Source organism: Schistocerca cancellata, chromosome 1 (genome assembly GCF_023864275.1).
Source record: "Schistocerca cancellata isolate TAMUIC-IGC-003103 chromosome 1, iqSchCanc2.1, whole genome shotgun sequence".
In the NCBI taxonomy this organism is placed as follows: domain Eukaryota; kingdom Metazoa; phylum Arthropoda; class Insecta; order Orthoptera; family Acrididae; genus Schistocerca; species Schistocerca cancellata.
Genome location: NC_064626.1, coordinates 666,323,605 through 666,346,482, shown reverse-complemented (window position 1 = coordinate 666,346,482; position 22,878 = coordinate 666,323,605). Strand labels below are relative to the sequence as shown.

The 22,878-nt window shown below is 39.4% G+C and overlaps 1 protein-coding gene across 1 annotated transcript in view; it reads right to left on the bottom strand.

The window, feature by feature from the left end:
• LOC126183801 (choline transporter-like 1) overlaps window positions 1-22,878 on the bottom strand; it is a 163,146-nt gene that overhangs the window by 49,299 nt on the left and 90,969 nt on the right. The window contains exon 8 of the mRNA XM_049926047.1: window positions 16,554-16,693. Coding sequence (XP_049782004.1) covers window positions 16,554-16,693 — 140 coding nt within the window. The remainder of the gene's footprint in view (window positions 1-16,553; window positions 16,694-22,878) is intronic.

Sequence of the window (22,878 nt, the reverse complement as noted above, 5' to 3'; positions counted from 1 at the left end):
ATGCCAGTGGAGCTATAGTACAGGCAAAAGTCATCAGCACACAAAGAAGCCGATACAGATGTTCCCACAGCTGCAGCTAGGACATTGATAGCAACTAAAGAGACATACACTCAAGACAGGGCCTTGTGGGACCCCATTCTCCTGGAATCTAGAGGAACTAGGGGAGGGACCAACTTGCATGTGGAAGGAACGAAGTGACAGAAAAGTTTGAATAAAAATCGGGAGTGGGCCCAGAAGACCCACCCATGAAGTGTGGTGAGTATGTGATGTCGCCATGTTGTATCGTATGCCTTCCGCATGTCAAAAAAGATGGCAACTGGATGCTGTCGGCAGGCAAATGCCGTACGGATGGCAGACTTCAGGTAGACCAGATTATCGGTGACAGAGTGGCCCTTATGGAACCCTCCCTGGAACGGAGACAGAAGGCCCTGAGACTCAAGTAGCCAATTCAACCTCCGGCTCACCACGTGTTTAAACATCTTGCATGGAATGTTGGTGAGGCTAATGGGGCAGTAAGTGTCCACCTCCAGTGTGTTCTTGCCAGGTTTCAACATGGGGATAGTGATGCTTTCCCGTCATTGCGATTGGAACTCACCTTCAACCCAGATATGGTTGGAAAGGTCTAGGAGGTGTCGCTGGAAGTTCACTGAGAGGTGTTTGAGCATTTGATAGCAGATGTGATCAGCCCAGGAGCCATATCAGGGCAAGCAGCTACGGTACTTTGGAATCCCCACTCACTGAATGGAGTATTGTATGATTTGGGGTGGCACCTATGGAATAAAAGGCTCCAACGTTCCAACCACTCTTTCAGGGAGCGGGAGGCCAGTGGGTAATTCACAGAAGTGGAACTCTGAGCATAATGTGCCACTAAGAGTTCTGCAATCGTGTTGAGTCAGTACAGACTGCTCCATTCAGGAAAAGCCCAGGTACGCTGATGAGGATCCAATAGCCATAGAGTCGCCTATCTTGGCCCAAACTTGCGATGGGGAGGGATGGATGACAATGATGAAGACATACCTTTCTCAGTACTCCTGCTTCTGTTGGCAAATAAGGCATTGGGCTCAGGCACGGAGCCGCTTAAATTCAGTGAGATGGTCCAGTGACGGGTGCCGCTTATGACGTTGGAGGGTCCTCCTGTGATTACAAATTGCCTCAGCGATCTCTGGTGACCACCAAGGCACAGTCCTCTGCCGACGGGACCCAGAAGAACAGCGAATTGCAGATTCTGCTGCAGAAATGATGCCGGTGGTGACCGTGTGAACCACCACATCAATGTCATCATGAGAAAGAGGCTCAATAGTGACAAAGGAGGTGAACGAGTCCCAATCAGCCTTATTCAAAGCCCATCTGTGGCAGTGACAGTGGCAGTGGCAGTGACAGAAAGGGGTCACTGCCGCACAAGTCATCATGCACACTCCATTGGACAGAGGGTAGAAGGCCAGGGTTGCTGACCGAAAGGACGATGGCTCAGTACGTGCCACACTGAAATGTGTGGTGGCACCATTATTTAAGAGAGAAAGGTCGAGCTGAGCCAACACTTGCTCAACGACAGTGCCTCAGCCTGTTGGCACCAATCCACCCCACAAAGGGTTATGGGTGTTAAAGTCGCCCTGTAACAGAAAATGTGGCAGCAGTTGGGCTATCAGTGCAGCTAATACATGCTGTGGGACATCACCATCCAGTGGAAGATAGAGACTGCAGACAGTAACAGCCTGAGGCATCCACACCCTAACAGCGACAGCCTCTAAAGGTTTTTGAAGAGGGACATATTTGCTTAAAGAGAGTTAGGGACATAGATGCAGACTCCACCAGATACCCTCTCATAAGCTGCCTGATTCTTATAATAACCCTGATAGCCACGGAGGCCGGGGGTTCGCATCGCCGGATACCAAGTTTCCTGGAGAGCAATGGAGAAGAAAGGGTGAAGGCTGCAAGTTGGCAGAGCTCAGCAAGGTGGTGGAAAAAACCGCCACAATTCCACTGGAGGATGACGTCATTATTAGGCTGGAAAGACAGGAAGCGCCTCTGGGTCACCTGCTGCCGCTCATTGAGGACCTGTGCGAGCGACATCCATTGTGTCTGAGGGTCCGGCAAGATCTAGGTCCGCAGCAGACACCAGAATCTCCACCTCATCCTCAGACGCAGAACTTGTAGGGAGCGGTGGTATGGGTGCCACCACAAGGTTGGGATTCTTGGGTGCCTTCTTCCTTTTTGGTTTCTCCCACTGTTCCTACAGTGGAAGTCTTACGCTTCTCCAGCTAAGAAGTGGGAACTGATGTCCCTGATGGTTAGGGGGAGGGAGGTTGCTCCTGAAGTAGATGGGGCAGGAGCAACAGGGAGGGAAGTGCTCTCCACCAAGGGGGCACGTGGAGTCTGACGGCTCCGAGAGCCAACTGTATGTGGTGAAACGGGAAAGGGTTGAACTGTTGTTGTAGTGGCGGCATAGGTTGATGCCATATGCACAGGATGGAACCTCTCTTATTTTCACTTAGCCTCAGCGTAGGTCAGTTGGTCCAGGGTCTTATATTCCATGATTTTCCTCTCTTTCTGTAAAATCCTGCAGTCTGGCAAGGAAGGGGACTGATGCTCTCCACAGTTGACAGAGATGGGAGGCGGGGCACATGGAGTATTGGGATGTGATGGGCGTCCGCAATTTCAACATGTGAGACTGGAAGTATAGTGGGAAGACATATGGCCGAACTTCCAGCACTTAAAGCACTGCACCAGGGGAGGGATATTGGGCTTGATGTCACAGCAGTAGACCATCACCTTGACCTTCTCAGGCAATGTATCACCCTTGAAGGTCAAGATGAAGGCACCGGTAACAACCTGATTATCCCTCGGACCCCAATGCACCCGCCGGACAAAACGAACACCTCTCCGCTCCAAACTGGCAAGCAGCTAGTCATCATACTGCAAAAGAAGGTCCCTGTAGAATATAATGCCCTGGACCATATTTAAGCTCTTATGGGGCATGATGGTAACAGAAACATCCCCCAACCTGTCACAAGCAAGTAATGCCCAAGACTAGGCAGAGGATGCTGTTTTTATCAAAACTGCCCGAGAGTGCATTTTGGACAAGCCCTCCGCCTCCCCAGACTTGTCCTCTAAATGCTCTACAAAGAACTGAGGCTTCATCGTCTTGAAAGACTCCCCATCAGCTCTTGTACAAACTAGGAAATGGGGCAAATAAGTCTTGTTACCATCCTTTGCCTTTCGCCCCTCCCATCAGGGGACCATCACATGAAGGCTGAAATGTGTGAGACTCCTTTTAGTCACCTCTTACGACAGGCAGGAATACCGAGGGGCCTATTCTTACCCCCGGACCCGCAGGGGGCAGGGAGGGGGGGGATGTGGGGGTAATTCTTGTTTGAAACAAATGTACGTTTGCTCAGCTGCATTAACAATGGTGATTTTTTTTTAATTCTAATGCTTAAGAAAAGGATTGTAAATGACGTAGCCTACTGAAATTAATGTAATGGTGTTGTGTTTCAAATTAAAGACTAAATTTTATTATAATGGATCATGTAAATTTCAAAAATCTTGACCAGTTGAGATTCAATCATGAGAGGCATTCAAATGTTCTCCCCTTGTAAATAAGAGCTATAACTCAAATTGCTAGTGATTAGTTGTTTCTAACAGGTACTTTAAGGTGATATTCCTTGTCTCCACTGATCAATCAAAGCAGTACTGAAGGGTACTAAGTATTCATTCTCATGAAGCAGATCCTGAAAACTGCTGATAGGAAAAAGGAATTGGAAATCTTATTTTGAGCCTACAATTTTATCTCAATAATTAACTTTCCAGCACATATGTTGATGTTTTCTTTGGTTTTTTTTTTTCAAGAAAATAACTGTTTAACCAATAACAAAAGCTGTCTCTGATCATGATGCACAGTTAGTTAGAATAAATAACGTAGTGCCTTACAGTATGGATACTCATCAATGGAAATCAGAATAACTCCTGGACAAATATTTTTAAGAATAATTTACAGGAGATGACCTGGGATGAAATTTAAAATGAAGCAAATGCCAACATAAAATTTAATCTATTCTATGAATAAATTCATAGCAGTAAAAAACTATGGATCACTAGAAGGATTAAAGTATCTTGTGAAAGAAGAAGGGACATGTATCTTTTGGCAAGAATAAGTAAGGATCCTGCAGTAGTTGCACACTACAAAAACTACTCTAAATTACTAAGAAACATTATTTAAAAATCAGGGAATGTGAACAGTCTGTCAGAAATCAGTAGTTCCAACAACAGACTGAAGGCTGTAGGAAATGTATTGAAACAACAGGTACGACAAATAGCCACACAACTACTTAACTTCACTATTGAACTGAACCGAAGGGCTACAAATAATGAGTCACAGGGAGGAAATGTATTTAATAATTATTTCTTAAATATAGTAGACAGCATAGGGGCACACAGTTCAACAGAAAAATTACAGCAGTATGTTGAAAAAATAACTCTGATAAAATTCAGTCATATGAATGTATCATTAACTTCTTCCGAATGAAGAAAACTATACAGTCTCTCAAAAGAAAAGCTCATCTGGTTTTGATGGTGTTTCCTATAGAGTACTAAAGAATATAATAAACCCAATCATATCTGAAATATGTAATGGATCACTAACTCTCTACAGAGAGACTGAAATATGCCACTGTTAAACCCCTCTTTTAGAAAAGTGATAAGAAAGATGTCAATAGCTAACAACCTATTTCACTGCTGACATCATTTTCCAAAATTTTTGAGGAGGTGATGCATTCTAGAATAGAATCTCACCTTAGTAACAATAATATCCTCAAAAAATGAGTGTTTCGGTTTCAGAAGAGTTGCTCTGCTGATAATGTCAGTTACATGTTGGTTGGTTGGTTGGTTGTTTGTTTGTTTGGGGAAGGAGACCAGACAGCGTGATCATCGGTCTCATCGGATTAGGGAAGGAAGTCGGCCGTGCCCTTTCAGAGGAACCATCCTGGCATTTGCCTGGAATGATTTAGGGAAATCACGGAAAACCTAAATCAGGATGGCTGGACGCGGGATTGAACCGTCGTCCTCCCGAATGCGAGTCCAGTGTCTAACCACTGCGCCACCTCGCTCGGTCAGTTACATGTTCACTCAGAAGATTTTATAAGCATTAAATAATAAAATAGTGCCAGTTGGCATTCTCCGTAACCTATCTAGGGCATTTGACTGTGTGAATAAATAGAAGTTTATGGGATTGATGGTATAGCCAACCAATGGACTACGACATATATCACCAAAAGAATGCACAAAGTTGTACTTAGTAATTCAACCACTATCCACTAACAGGCATGAAAAATGCAACACTTCAACTTCTGACAAAAACTGAAATTTATGACACATTTATGACACTAATCCATTATCTTATGATGGAATTTTGTGGTATGGTCCCATCTAAATGTCCAACAATGAAAAAAGAAAGAAGATTTTAAACAAATTAAGCCACAGATCCACACTTCACAGAAATTTTGAGTAAGTGCATAAAGGTAATGCACATGTGTTTTGATGTTATACACTTCACAATTTACTTCACAGACCTCGGAGACAATTTCGGATACCTCTGTTCGCATTTCCAAAAATGTGTAATGTCACCTCTTGCACCAAAGATGGCATTCAACCTTCCAGGCATGCTCTGAGTGAAGGTGGTATTGTCCTGTTGATGAATCATATCCTATTCTTCTAGGAGGGCACTCCTTAGGTCTTGTAGGGTCTCTGCATAGTGCTGATGGGCTCTTATCCCCAGCTGATCCAAATGTGCACAATTGGATTCAAATCTGGGCTTTGAGCAGGCCAATCCACAGCATGAATCCGTGTTTCATCCAAGAACTCCTGCATAATTCTCACAACATGTGGTCATGCATTAGTGTAAAATCATCACCAATATATGGAGAGAAAGGCACAACATGCTTCAAGAGTATTTCCTTCACATACCGGTATATGGTAGGCTCCCATGCTCCACGAAGCCTAAACCTGTCCTTGCAGCTGTATTGATTCCTGCTCACACCATCACAGAACTATCCGCAAAAGACATCTGGATGAGAATTTGCAAGAGGAATGCCTTTCCCTGGCCTTCTCCAGACTCACACTCTTCCATCAGATGATCAGAGGCCAAATCATAACTCATTGGTGAACAAGACTTGATGCCACTGTTTTACTGTCCAGCCAAGATGTTCCCTTGCGAAACATGGTCAAGCTGTGCAATGCTCTCTAGTGAGTTCTGGACATATAACTGGTCATCTGGACTGAATATTGGAAAAAGCCAATCTTCTCTCACTAATCCCTAGCGTAGTCCATTTCGTCCTTCAATAGTGGTAGTGTGACGGTTGCAGAGAACTTGAAGTTTTAAGAAGTGCCATCTTTCTTCGATGTTGCTCTTCTCGACCTATTCCTGGTCTCCTTGCAAAGTGTTATATCCTAGCCAATAATGCCAACCGAGCCCGCTGCCAAAAGGTTGGCAGCATCAAAGTCCGGACGCTGTCCGCATAAGCAGCGCCAGCGATACAGGAAATCGCCGCAAGTCTGCGCGCGCCACCGCTGGCTTCTGGCTTCTTAAGCGCTGGAGTCGCGAGCGCTAGGACAGTTCTGTATTCGCCGCTCAGTTGTATACTCACCACCGATTTGTGTACTTGCTAGTCAGTTGTGTGTTCATCGCAGCAGAGTTGTTGTTTGTCGTCAGCCGACGCTGACCTAGCCGCTCCGACTCGAACTAGACAGATTTCTGTAGACACGGAGTTCACTACTGTGTTTCTGTATCTTCGTTAATAAAGATAAGTACCGACTTTTATTTAATCAGAGTGTTTGGGTTTTCATCTTTCTGCTCACTGTTCCAGCGGATCGGTCGGCCCGCTATTAAAAGTGTGGCGGTGACTTCGTAAGCCGTTTCTACAGCGAAGTGTTTGTCGCTACGAACGCCGCCACAAAAAAAAGCATCCAGTTTTCCCATACCTTCGTACATTTTGGAAATCATGGAAGGTTTAGTCCTCAACACTTCTGCAACATAATGCATGCTGCAGCCATCTTCCACCAAAGCAACAGCTTTCACAGCTTGTTTATTACAGAAAGCTGATTACAACAATCAAAAATGGTTCAAATGGCTCTGAGCACTATGGGACTTAACATCCGATGTCATCAGTCCCCTAGAACTTACAACTACTTAAACCCAACTAACCTAAGGACATCACACACATCCATGCCCGAGGCAGGATTCGAACCTGCGATCGTAGTGGTCGTGCGGTTCCAGACTGAAGTGCCTAGAATCGCTCGGCCACAGCAGCTGGCTACAACAATCATGGAAAGTTCCTGCAAACACGGGTGTCTGAATGGGGAACAATTCACGGTACAACAGTAAGCGTTACAACAGGGGGAAAACATTATTTGCTCACATTCAGTGATGTGTTTTCCAGGTAGTATGGGAAACAACAACTGAGGCTAGTGCAATAAACAAACACTTCATTGTTTGCTTACAATATAATGCCAATAACATACCATGTCTCAAAAAATTGATTGAAGTGCTTCACTTTGATTAAATAGATAATTACACAATGATTATACCTCATTTATTGGGTGTTACATTTTTTGTGCCAGTCAATGTTGTTTGGGGACCCATCTGTGACTGGGAAGAAATTACGTATGGGGTTCCCCAAGACTCAATCTTAGGTCTGCTATTGTTCCTTATACATATAAATAATCTTCCATCTAATATACAAGTGCAGTTAATTCACTAGTATTGTAACCATTCCAAGCATATATGCAGAAACAGAAGAAATGGTAAGCAAAGTTCTTAAAAGTATCATTGGCTGATTTCCTGTGAAAGGTCTCATCCTCAATTTTAAAAAGACACATCATATTCAGCTCTGCACATCTAGTGGTAATATACCAATGATAAGTGTAACACATGGTAAGGAAATAATAATAGGGTGGAAACTTCAAAATTCTTGTGTGTCCATATTGATGAGAATTTAAATTGGAAAAAGTACATTTTGGAACTCCTAAAGCAACTTAGTTCAGCCACATTTGCACTTAAGACTCATTGCAAATCTTGGGGAGAGGCATATCAGTAAGTTGAAATATTCTGCATGGTTTCATTCAATGATGTCATATAGAATAATGTTCTGAGGCAACTCGTGTTTAAGAAAGAAAGTCTTCATTGCAAAAAAATGTGCTGTAAGAATAAACATGGTGTTCACCCACAATCATCTTACAGACACCTGTTTAAGGAGTTGAGTATTCTGTAAACTGGTTTCACAGGGTATTTTTTCCCCTCTTGAAGTTTGTTGTAAATAACTCACTACAGCTCAAAAGGAACAATTAAGTACATATTAACAATACGAGAAGGAACAATGACATTCCCTACTCCACATTAAGGTTGTAGATAGCGCAACAAGCAGCACAAAATGTTGCAACAAAAGTTCTAATCACTTACCCAGTGATATAAAATGTTTGAGAGTCAGCAAAGCAAAATTTTTAAACAAACTGAGGAAGTTTCTCCTTGACAACTCCTCCAGTCTGTAGAAGAATTTCCATTACTGTAATGTGTAAAAGTTGGTGGTTAGGAATTAATCAAATCTGTATGTCTTTTTTCTTTTAGTAAAAAAAACTTAGAAGTGTTCAGAATGTAACGATATGTATAAATTAATTTCTGTTGTGAATATAAAATTAGTTCTTCCACATCATTACGATCTATCATGCAAAATGATCCATGGTCCATTGAAAACGTAACAAAGTAATTGAGATAATTTGGACAGCATGCAATACAAATGAAACAGTACTATGGAGTTGCTGTCAAAGGCTGAAAATCTCAGAAGTGTCCTGTTACTGGATGTGTGGATTGTTGCAGACAATGCTGATACCATCAGGCGCATTTTCAATGCACAAATAAAAAAAAAAAAAATCCTGCACTTCATCACTGTCATTAAAACAGTAAAGCCTGATAAGATAAAGATCATTCATTAATGGCGAAAATAATACAGGAATCCAAAACCTGCATATGAAGTGACTTAAAAATAATTTTACTCAACTGTATGTGATCTACTAAAGCTTACAAACAGTGTGTTTCAAGCCTGCAGTAATTTGTCGCAGAAAGATAAAGGGTTAAGGTCGAGAACAGTTTATCCGATAACTTCCGGAAGAGCATTATGTCTACATGACAAACATTACATCACAGAATAAAATGATCTTACAGTTTCAAGAAACATCATAACTGAGTATGTAACGATATGTATAAATTAATTTCTGTTGTGAATATAAAATTAGTTCTTCCACATCATTACGATCTATCATGCAAAATGATCCATGGTCCATTGAAAACGTAACAAAGTAATTGAGATAATTTGGACAGCATGCAATACAAATGAAACAGTACTATGGAGTTGCTGTCAAAGGCTGAAAATCTCAGAAGTGTCCTGTTACTGGATGTGTGGATTGTTGCAGACAATGCTGATACCATCAGGCGCATTTTCAATGCACAAATAAAAAAAAAAAAATCCTGCACTTCATCACTGTCATTAAAACAGTAAAGCCTGATAAGATAAAGATCATTCATTAATGGCGAAAATAATACAGGAATCCAAAACCTGCATATGAAGTGACTTAAAAATAATTTTACTCAACTGTATGTGATCTACTAAAGCTTACAAACAGTGTGTTTCAAGCCTGCAGTAATTTGTCGCAGAAAGATAAAGGGTTAAGGTTGAGAACAGTTTATCTGATAACTTCCGGAAGAGCATTATGTCTACATGACAAACATTACATCACAGAATAAAATGATCTTACAGTTTCAAGAAACATCATAACTGAGTATGTAACGATATGTATAAATTAATTTCTGTTGTGAATATAAAATTAGTTCTTCCACATCATTACGATCTATCATGCAAAATGATCCATGGTCCATTGAAAACGTAACAAAGTAATTGAGATAATTTGGACAGCATGCAATACAAATGAAACAGTACTATGGAGTTGCTGTCAAAGGCTGAAAATCTCAGAAGTGTCCTGTTACTGGATGTGTGGATTGTTGCAGACAATGCTGATACCATCAGGCGCATTTTCAATGCACAAATAAAAAAAAAATCCTGCACTTCATCACTGTCATTAAAACAGTAAAGCCTGATAAGATAAAGATCATTCATTAATGGCGAAAATAATACAGGAATCCAAAACCTGCATATGAAGTGTCTTAAAAATAATTTTACTCAAGTGTATGTGATCTACTAAAACTTACAAACAGTGTGTTTCAAGCCTGCAGTAATTTGTCGCAGAAAGATAAAGGGTTAAGGTCGAGAACAGTTTATCCGATAACTTCCGGAAGAGCATTATGTCTACATGACAAAACATTACATCACAGAATAAAATTATCTTACAGTTTCAAGAAGCATCATAACTGAGTATGTAACTTCACCATTCAAGGATTAGACCCATTCTCTTCATCAGAAGATGATTGACTGTTGAGGCTAATGCTTGCCTCTTACACAGTGCTTACTATAGGTGGAGCGACGTCACCCAAGGAGGCGATATCTGCACTTGGGCAACATTATGTTCCACTGCTGATGACTTTTCAAAAGTTTTTGAACTTGTGCTGTTTATGTTCAGTGGAGTCCTTAGACACTAGGCATACTGTCTGTCCTACATTATTTTTGTCACTTTCACACGGCATGTTGTATACACTGAGTACTGTCAAGCCAAAACTGTCTTTCACTAAATACTGTATTTTTTTCACAATTTTTGGCAGAGGACAAAACATTGGTATAATGCAATATTTGCCTGGTAGGAATCCTCTCTTGCTTGAGGTACCTCCTTAGAATGAAAGGAGTGTTGTGGATATATCTGTTTTTCATGGCTGAATGGGTTTTCACCCTCCTTTAAGATTGAATGCTGATCTAATCTGGATTTCATGCCATTTACTTCTGTTATACCTGAACACAGTGTTTTAAAAGTATTAATTCAGATGCCAGGTGATCTGAAATTGGCTGAGCTCTTCACACTGACACATTTGGGACTAAATTATTGTGTGATAAATGGTGGGAACTGGATTCATTTAGGTAATTTGTGTGTGTGTGTGTGTGTGTGTGTGTGTGTGTGTGTGTGTGTGTGTGTGTGTGTGTATTTCACTAACAATTATCATCAAAATCTATAACTGTTTGTGCTTATTGTAAAAACACCAAGAAAACTGCTGCTTTCACAGTTACATCACACAGCTACTGTTTATTTTCTACTGACACGACAGATACATGTCACAGTAAAACAGTTTTCTACATCTGTAACAAAAGAAACCTCTTCAAAATGAAAAAAGCTACTTCACCTGCAACTAAAAGGTGTGCTCAAATGTAGATAAGCAGCTAAGTTGTAGGATTAGTAATTAATTAGGCTATTTTTTTAAATATCTAGAGATTCTCACTTTCTTGTGTTATGTATGCAATAACAAGGTCAGATATGTCTGCAATAACAAGGTCAGATGTTACTGGAAGATGTTTTTCCTAAAACTCATGGAAACCATTACTGGGGAGTTTAAGAATTTTAATGTTTGAGTTATGATTTACCTTTTATTTATTTATTTCATTTTGTGTGACTTTTTACCATGTTTAAGAAGTAAAAGAAGAAAAAGCACAAAGAGGTCTTGTCTCAAAGGATTTCTTATTTTGTGCTTTATATACCTTCCTAATAATGAAGGGTCAAGTGTGACACTGCAGGTTTTCGACATAACCAAAAGTATGCTCAGTGTGGGGTAACACACTGCAGCTTTGCTTCATGTCGTATGCTACCACACTTGGAAGGAAAAATTATGATCTATGCATACCAACCAAACCACGCGTCCTACCCCTTCATACAGATAGGTGTATCAGATGCTGGGAGGGGCAGAGGGGGAGGGGGCAGAGGGGGAGGGGTAGAAAGTGGAAGGGGGTAGAAAGTGGAAGGGGGTAGAAAGTGGAAGGGGGTAGAAGTGGAAGGGGGTAGAAGTGGAAGGGTGTGAGGTAAGAGGGGGAGGGGGTAGAGGGGAGAGGGGGGATGACTGCTTTCAGCACTTTTAAACTCTTGTACTTCTCCTCACACTCCCTCCTCCATAACACTTTTGGAATACACTGTGTAATGGATGTGTAAGGTCATCTGCGGTCAGCAAGGGTGAAGGATGTGAAAGATGGTAGCAAATTCCACAGAGATGGAGAAGAAGCACAGCAGGAAGTACAGAAGTTGCTACCAGAGTTAAATTGAGGTAAGGGTACATAGAAATGCAGCAAAGAAGGTTGGTTATAAAAAGTGAAACAAAAAAATTAGCAAGAGAGAATAAAGTTAAGACAAGATGAATCGGAGAGATAAGGTCCCAAAAATCTATTCCAAGGTAAATTCATATCAGTATTTGAAAATAGCTTTCCGCATAAGCTAATCAGAAGGAACATTAAACAGCCATGTAAAAAAACATGGATCACTAAGTGGATTAAAGTATCTTGTGAAAGGAAAAAGGGAAATGTATCTTTTGGCAAGAACAAGTAGAGACCATGCAGTAGTTGCGCACTACAAAAAATACTCAAAATTACTAATAAAGGTCATTAAAAAATCACATGCACATAATGTCAGAAATCAGAATGTCTGACAACAGAGTTAAGGCAATATGGAATATAGTGAAGCAAGACAAAGGACAACCAACCACCAAAGAGGATATTACTATTGAATTGAATGGAAGGGTTATAAATGACGAGCCATAGGTAGCAAATGTATTTAATAATCACTTAATAACATAGTAGAAAGTCGAGGGACCAACAGTGCAAGAGAAAGATCACAGCAATATGCTGAAGAGGTAACTGTCAAAAAATTACTTCAATACGAGAGAAGGAAAGTTGCTACTCACCATATAGCAGAGATGCTGAGCCATGATAGATACAATAAAAAGATTCACACAATTATAGCTTTCGGCCATTAAGGCCTTTGTCACCAGTAGACACATACGCACACACACTCCTGTAAATGCAACTTGCACACACGTCTGCAGTCTCAGAGAACTGAAATTACACTGCGAGCAGCAGCACCAGTGCATGATGGGAGTGGCGACTGGGTGGGAGTATGGAGGAGGCTGGGGCAGGGAGGAGGAGGGGTAGTATGGTGGAAGTGGCAGACAGTGAAGTGCTGCAGTTTAGACGGAGAGCAGGAGAGAAGGTGTGGAGGGGGGAGGGGGCAGATAGTGGAAAGGAGAGAAATAAAAAGAAATTAAAAGACTGGGTGTGGCGGTGAAATGATGGCTGTGTAGTGCTGGAATGGGAACAGGGAGGGGGCTGGATGGGTGAGGACAGTGACTAACGAAGGTTGAGGCCAGGAGGGTTACAGGAACGTAGGATGTATTGCAGGGAAAGTTCCCACCTGCGCAATTTGGAAAAGCTGGTGTTGGTGGGAAGGATCCATATGGCACAGGCTGTGAAGCAGTCATTGAGATGAGGAGTACCATGTTTGGCAGCGTGTTCAGCTACAGCGTGGACCACTTGTTTTTTGGCCGCAGTTTGTCGGTGGCCGCTCAAGCAGACAGACAGCTTGTTGATTGTGTGAATCTTTTTATTGTGCCTATCGTGGCTCAGCATCTCCGCTATATGGTGAGTAGCAACTTTCCTTCTCTCGTCTTTTTACATTCCATCCTGGATTTTCCACTGTTTGAAAAAATTACTTCATATGAATATACCACCAACTTCTACTTCTGAAATTAAGAGAGTCATACATTCTCTCAAGAATAAAAGCTCTTCTGGTTTTGATGGTGTTTCCAAAGAGTACTAAAGATTTGCTCCCATATAATAAGTCCGGTATTGTCTGAAATATGTAATGCATCACTAACTCAAGGCATTTTTCCAGAGGGACTAAAATATGCTGTTGTTAAATCCCTCATTAACAAAGATGATAAAAGTGACATCAACAACTACCAACCTATTTCACTGCTAACATCATTTTCCAAATTTCTGAAAAGTTGATGTATTCTAGAATAGTATCTCAACTTGGCAACAATAATATTTTAGCGAATCACAGTTTGGGTTACAGAAGGGTTACTCTACTGAGAATGCCACTTACATGTTCGCTTACCAGATATTACAAGGATTAAATAACAAAATAGCACCGATAGGTATTTTCTGTGACCTATCCAAGGCATTTGATTGTGTGAATCATAGTATACTCCTAGATAAATTGAAGTTTTATAGGTGATATGGATTATGTCACATCTAACCAAAAGAATGCAGAAAGATGCAATTAGTAGTAATTCAACCAACAGAATCCAGGGACATAATTCTGTCTGGGGAGAAATCACGTATGGGGCTCCCCAAGGCTCAATCTTAGGTTCACTAGTGTTTCTCATATATGTAAATGATCTACCATCTAATGCACAACAAGCAGAATTAGTTCTTTTTGCAGATGACACCAGTATTGTAACCACTCCCAGTACCGTATTTACTCGAATCTAAGCCGCACTTTTTTTCCGTTTTCTGTAATCCAAAAAACCGTCAGCGGCTTAGAATCGAGTGCAAAGTAAGTGGAAGTTCTGAAAAATGTTGGTAGGTGCCGCCACAACTAATAGTGATACAGTCAGAATTGAAGCACGGCAAAGATTTTCAAACTGAGAAAATTTTTTGCTAAACTCTCGTTCAGAACATCTTCTATCATACGCAGCCTATTATTTGGTTCTTGTTGATCATTAACAAAGAAAGCAGCAGTGTAAGTAACAACAAAAAGCAGCAGTGTAAGTAACAACAAATAGCAGTCTCTTGTCATTGTTTCGATAATGAGACGATTCCTCTCTTTTTTTTTTTTAATTGTAAGCGCCTAAGCGGCGGTAGCGCGCACAAAAGCAAGCCATGCCGCGAACGGTGACAGGTCGTAAACACTCATTATCAGAATACGACAAACAATGCATGACAGTACAGTAATGCATTTTCAGCTTAGAGTGATGTAAACACCTATAACAAAGAGAACGGCACTTATCAGATCAAAGAAAAATAAGGAATCAATTCAAACCAGATGAAGCACGTGAAAAAGGAAGGGTACCCGTATAAATACAGACGGAGCGACTGACGCATAGCAATGGCTACCTGGTGCATCTTAACTGCTAAGCTTACGACTCGAACCAAACTACTGTAGCTGTATCGTCATTTATTCGACCTAAATTGTGTCTCATATTACAATGGACCAACTTTGTTTCGATTTGGAGGTGTGGCCTAAAACTTTTCTCACCTCTTGAATTTCGAGTCTCAAACTTCAGGTGCGGCTTTGATTCGGGAAAATTTTTTTCCTTGATTTCGAGTCTCATTTTTCAGGTGCAGCTTAGATTCGAGTGCAGCTTAGATTTGAGTAAATACGGTATACATACGGAAATGGAAGAAATGGTGAACAAAGTTCTTAAAAGTATCATTGACTGATTTTCTGTGAAAAGTCTCATCCTCAATTTCACAAAGAAACATCATATTCAGTTCTGCACATGTAGTGGTAATATACCAATGATAAGTGTAACACATGGTGAGGAAATAATAATAGGGTGGAAACTTCAAAATTCTTGTGGGTCCATACTGTTGAGAATTTAAATTAGACAAAGTACATTTTTGAAATCCTAAAGCAACTTAGTTCAGCCACATTTGCACTTAAGACTAATTGCAAATCTTGGGGAGAGACATATCAGTAAGTTGAAATATTTTGCATATTTTCATTCAGTAATGTCATATGGAATAATGTTCCGGGGTAACTCATTTTTAAGAAAGAAGGTCTACATTACCCAAAAATGTGCTGTAAGAATATGTGGTGCTCACCTGCTATCATCTATTAGACATGTTTAAGAAGTTGGGCATTCTAACTACTGCTTCACAGTATATTTATTCCCTCATGAAATTTGCTGTAAATAATCCACTACAGTTTAAAAGGGACAATGAGGTACATAATTACAATACTAGAAGAAAAAATAACATTACTCAACATTAAGGTTGCCTTTAGCACAGAAAGGGATGCACAATGCTGCAACAAATATTTTTGACCACTTACCAACTGATATAAAATGTCTAACAGACAGCAAGGTAAAATTTGAAAATAAAAGTTTCTCCCTGATAAATCTTTCTATTCCGTAAAAGAATTTCTATGTTTGTAATGTGTAAAAGGTGGTGGGTAGGAATTGCCAACTCAATCTGTATATCTTGTTTTCATTTTGGGGAAATAAATAAATAAACAAAATAAAAAAGTATGGTGATGTTCAGAGTACAAATAGAAGTACAAAACAATTTTTGATATGGATGTAAAATGACTCATTCCACATCATGACGATTTATCATGCAAAATGATCCATGGAACATGAAAGTAACTAACTAATTAGTGTGGTGGAACAGATATTCTTAATGATTTGTGTCTAAGATGTATAAGAAAAATGTTAATTTCTTTAGTAGATGCATATTGTTCTAAAAGAAGCGACAAGGATAAATTTAACAACGTACCTTACACCATTACCAAACTATTTTATGATACATCACCATTTATCTTGATACCAAGACTTCTCCATTCTATGTGGAAAAATAATTACTTACTGTTATAATTGTGGCAATGATTGAATATGCAAGGAATGCACTCTCATTCTGAACAGATTCCTCAAGAATTTGATTTGCCGGAGTTGCATTAAGTTCTTTACGGATTCGAGCATATGTGTACCACAAAAAGCAAGTGCCACCTGTTCAAATGTAAAAGAAAATATACTTATGAAGAAAACCATCTTTTCAATAAATAACAAGATATTTCACTAGGAAGTGAAATAAACATCAATTCTCACTACACTTTCATGAAATAACAAGGCTACTATTAAAATCCTGAAATTTTAAGAGTGATGTTTGTGAGTATTCACTAATAAAATTTGGCTGACCACATAATTTTTTATTCCTTAAAATTTCTCACTTTTTTGGGGACAGTGTTATGCTGACACCTCTACCCCAATTTGATTTCAACAATAACTGTACAATAGTCAACATTACTATTAATTTATGCTCTCAAAGACACATTTTCATGTTTTATCACCTTTCTCAAAGACCTAGTGAGGGATCTTTGCAGAAAATCTTAAATATTCCTAACAATGTTACCATATCAAAAGGAGTAGTTATTTGCTTTGCTGATTAATCCACTCAACTGCAAGATTTCCAGAGGCCAAAAAGTTGTATTTGACAAGTGACCATAATTACAAAAATGGTCATTTATCAATACATCAGAATAGTATGTTACAACATGAAAAACTGTACAACACAATTGGTCATGCACATATCCCCACAGTTAAATTAAATATCATATTTTGGTGTTATTCATCTTTATTGACTTTCAGCTGCATTTAATTAATGTAATGATACTGGATATTCCATTCAATTGTTGTTTTTGGTGGTATTTTATTAACGTGATTAGTTTTGAGTCCACACAATTACAGCTACAGATGTGTTATACTGAAAACTTATAACAATTGTAGTGTTAGGATTTGTTTGCTAGCTTGTGTATGTAAAGAAGGGAAATGGATGCAGCATCTCTGCAAGGGGGATAATGATAGGAGACTTACTACACTTTGCAGTACCTGCTAATTTGGCGATTATTCTATGCAGTCTTGTCCTGGCCCAGTGACACACTGCTTGTCACAGAATGAGTATCGTGATGATCTTTATTACATCACAGGAAGAAAAGTTATAGTTGAGTTTTGAGTCATTTTTTTGACAGGAACTGTCATGCATGCTGTACATAGTGAGTATTATGTTAGAGCTCACTGCATGCATGTATGTTCATATGTATTAAGTGTTACTGCACTGTAAAAGAGAAGACTTGATATCACCCAATTTCTGATGACATATTCTAAATCATTAGTAGAGAATTAAAAGTAGATATGACTTTTCAGCCAGTAGCATTGAAGAACTTGCGGAGGTGAAGCAGTACACACTACCCAACGAATTACATGGTTATTCTGAAATGCATTTAAGATGCAGTGAGACAGAATTACTGATTAACAGTGGCCAAAGAAAAGTCACTCACAAACTGCCTCACACCAGAAACAGGAACGTTTCATTCTGGCTCAGTTATATGATAGGGCTGAGAAAATAATTTCATTCTGGTGACATGACAGGATGCAGAAGATTTGTGAGTTGGAAAATTGACAAAATTTGCAGAAGCAGAATAAATTAATTACAAACTACTAAGGAAATATCAATTTTGAAGAAAAATTTCACCAAAACATATTGCTACTGTCCTAAATAACCACATTGACAGCCGAAATTACATAGTAATGCAAAAGCAATTAACAACACTACATTTGAATAGATTAAAGAAGAATAAATTTTTTGATGAGCAGTCATTAAATATAATGATAACAACAACATCAAAGAAGAATTTTATCAGTCCACTAGTCGGTTAATCCCTGACAGCAATTCCCAAGTACTACAATTGCCTTGTCAGTTCAATATGATGCCCAGTAACCGACAGTCATTACACCAAGCTCATCAACCTAGAGCAGCAGCTGTCCACTCGCCATCAACAATGCAGTCTGACCATCACATCAGTCTAGCTTCCTATTGGCATCACGATGAGGCAGAGAGATAGGTAAGGAAATTTGGTGAGCTGTATTCACTCCAAACTAAACTTCCATTGTTGTTGTATGGTGGTGAAGGTGTATGTTATGGACTAATTAGAAGTGAGTTTGGCAATAAAAGTTTTTCGACTTTTTCAATGAAGTTGCCAATACACTGGGACAACTGACAGCACTGGAGGAGTAGTTGTAAATCTGGCATCACTTTTACTGTATACTTGTACTGATCCAAAGAATGGAGCAAGATATGAAAGAATTGTTCAAGTGGTTTAATAAATATCTTATTAGCAAATCAGATACTAACCTAGGTATTATTGACCCAAGTTTAAAAGCTTTAGGTGATAAAATTTATAAGTTAAACACAAGTGCAAAACAATTTGGCACTGACTTTGTAGAGTTGATAAGAGCAAACAGATAATTGGGATGACGTATTGGAAAAGTGAATGACACATTAGCCACCACCGCTGATGTGGTATGCTGTCGAAACAATATTTTAACTGTATGTACTAAAGAATTTCATCAAGGAAATAGAGAGATAATTAACAATTGGCAGAGAATTTACATTCTGACATAAGTAAACTGCCTGATCTGTCACAAGTCTATTAACTACAGACTTTGTAGAACTAAATATTATGTACAAACAAACCTCAGACATGAATTTGTTCCAACTTCGCACCTTTGGAGGAGTGTAATAGTCCTTCCTTTGAACTGAAGATTCAACCCAATGTCATATCTTTTCCCAGAAATGGTGCCTAATTAAGTATATTTTGGAATCTGATTTTGATGCAGAACTGCAATTAAACTGGTGGGATACACATTTAACCAAGGGTTTCAATGTTATTGACTAGATTTGTGTTACCTGAGGTTGTGTACTGATTATTTTGTATTTTGTAAAAAAAATAGACTAATCATGCGCGCGCGTACTAAAGAATTTCATCAAGGAAATAGAGAGATAATTAACAATTGGCAGAGAATTTACATTCTGACATAAGTAAACTGTGTGTGTGTGTGTGCGCGCGCACACACACACACACACACACACACACACACACACACACACACACACGACCACGACCACAGTCTCTGGTTGCTGAAACCAGACTGCAAGCAGCTGCATGACAGGAGACATGACCAGGTGGTGGGGGTAAGGAGAAGGCTTAGGTGGGGAGACGGGACGCATAGCAGAGTAGGGGTGAGGGATGGTAAAATGCTGCTTGTGGGAGCATGCAAGAACGAAGTGGAGAGAGGGTAGGGCAGATAGGTGCAGTTGGAAGGTTAGACGAAGGAGAGAGAGGGGGAGGGGAGGGGGGAGGGCTAGCGGAAAAGGAGAAAGGTAAAAACACTGTGGGTGCATTGGTGGGCCAGAGGACTGTGTAGTGCTGAAATGGGAATAGGGAAGGGGCTAGAGGGTGAGGGACAAAGAATAATGACAGCTGAGGCCAGGATTTTCCAAGGCTAATAATTTATATGTAATATTTAGTAAACTGACTACTTTCAAAAAGTATGGAGTTAGATTCAGTTATGCAGTTATGTTTAGACTTTATATTAAGTCACATACTGATTTCAAATATTTTGGTCCTAGATACAAGAAGGCAAAAAGACACATTTGAAGTTGAAGGTAGACGTCCTCATGCATATATTAAGGGAACTGAGAAGTGTGGGTTGCTTAAGGTGTCCAAAATGTTGTCTTGGGATACTCTTTTCAATGCCATAGGCACACAGGAATGATAGTTAATGTATGGACTAAGTGGATTAATGCCCACTAGGTTCCCAGCTGTCTGATATATATATATTTCAGTTTAGATTTCATATAAATGTCTCTTACTCTTTTATTGTCTTCTTTGAAACTACATTTTCTTTATATATTGTATACATGACGAGAAGAGAGTGAACAGTGCTATGAAAAGAAAAGAACACACAATAACATTATGCATAACCATATATCGAGTAATGAAATTTAGAAGCTACTATGCTTCAGAACCTATATGTTACTTAATTAGTAATACACAAAGTGTGTACAAGGTCATATGAGGTGTGTCTCATGACAGAAGATAGCATTCCTAGCTAAAGTTGTTATGTGAATGAAGTACATACTGTGATGTAATGATACATTAACAATATACAAAGAGTTCTTTCCTTAGTGCAACCGTAACTCTACATGTCCATTTTCACAAAATGAAACAACCACAACAGTTGTTGAACCAATAATATTTTATAGTTTACAACTGGTCCCAGAATAATATAATTCCATCTTCTATCCTACAATACAGTGCACATGAACTAAAGTTGTCTTCCACCGATGTCATCTGTGGAACAAAAGTTCCATTTCCTGTTTTATAAAATAGGGAACATAGGAAAGTGACAGCAATCACTGTCTTGCTCGTCTGGTCTGTCACTTCGCTATGTTTCCCACTCTCTGAATGCGGTACACAGAGCTTTTGTTCCGCACATGACATACAGTGCAAAACAACCTCAGTTCATCTGCGCTTTATTGTAAGCCAGAAGATGGAATTATATTATTCCAAAATTGGGCATCCACAATCAAATATTATTGTTTCAACATCTGTTCTGGTTGCTTCATTTTGTGAAAATGGACATCAACAATCTATCACTCCCATCAAGCAGGTTATTAATCTGAACGATTACAAATAGGCGGTAGTAAATTTCACTGATTGCAAGGTGCTGTCAATACACCAGTTACTTTCATACTCTTGCTACATACATTCAATGCAAACTGAAGTATGAATTTTGAATACTATACTGCTGACATGTTGGTAACCGATTAACTGTTACTGCACTTAGACTTGTTCAGCATATATTTATATAATTCGTATTTTGCTGACTACTTCTGACCTTGGTATAATAGTCATAATGCATATTTGTTACTAATGAGGTGAACGTCTATGCACATAAACTAGCAAATTTTGACCAACAAATATTCCTAGACTGTGAGAGAGCTACATCATCCAGGTGGGTATTTTCTTTAAATAAAAACTGGCTGTTAGCAGCATCATGTCAAATGGGGAAGGAAATGGAAAGGTACCCTTACCTATACATTAATTATTTGACATGCTAACATCCAGATAGTATTAAGAGGAGACCTATGTAAGTATACTCATGGCCAGCAGCACATATGTAGGAAAAAAAATAAAATTATGACTTATTATAATGTAGAGAGGAGTGCACTTAATACAGCAGATGAGGGGCTCAACAATCATGTAAGTATTCTAAATACACTAGGAGTAAGTTATCTCAAAATATACAAGAAGATAGGAAGGCTGAGTAGTATGTAATATTAAACAGGGTACTAAGCCCATATATATATGTGGTATACTGAACAGGACAGGTGGTCCTATAGGTAAACAATGACATAAGCCTTGTTGTTGTTGTTGTTGTTGTTGTTATGGTACTCAGTCCGTAGACTGGTTTGCTGCAGGTCTTCATGCTACTCTACCCTGTGCAAGCCTCCTCAACTCCGAGTAATTACTGGTACCAAGATCTTTTTGAACCTGCTTACTTCATCTCCCTCTACAATTCTTATCCCTCACCCTTCCCTCCAACACTAAATGTTGATTCCTTGATGTCTCAAAATGTGTTGTATCAACCAAATACTTCTTTTAGTCCAGTTATGACACAAATGTCTATTCTCCCCAATTCTATCCAGAGCCTTCTCGTTGGTTACATGATGTATCCATCTAATTTTCAGCATTCTTCCCTAGCACAACATTTCAAAAGCTTCTATTCTCTTCTCATCCGAGCCATTCATCGCCCACATTTTACTTCCATAAAGGCTACATTCTAGACAAATACCTTCCAAAAAGATTTCTTAACACTTTAATCTATTTTCGATGTTAACAAATTTATCTTCCTCAGAAAGACTTTTCTTGCCATTACTAGTCTGCATTTTATATCATCTCTTCTTCAACCACAGCCAGTTTTTTTGCTGCCTAAATAGCAAAACTCATCTACTACCTTAAGTGTCTCATTGCCTAATCTAATTCCCTCAGCATTGCCAGAATTAATTCAACTACATTCCATTACCCTTCTCTTCCTTTTGTTAAATCATCCTTTCATGATATTGTCCATTTTGTTCAATTGTCTTCCAAGTTCTTTGCTGTCTCTGACAGAATTAAATGTCATCAGCACACCTCAAAGTTTTTATTTCTTCTACCTGAACTTAAATTTCTACTCCAAATTTTTCTTTTGTTTCCTTTACTGCATGCTTACTGTACAGACTGAACAACAGTGGGGACAGGCTACAACCCTGTCTCACTCCCCTTTCAACCAGTGCTTCCCTTTCACACCCC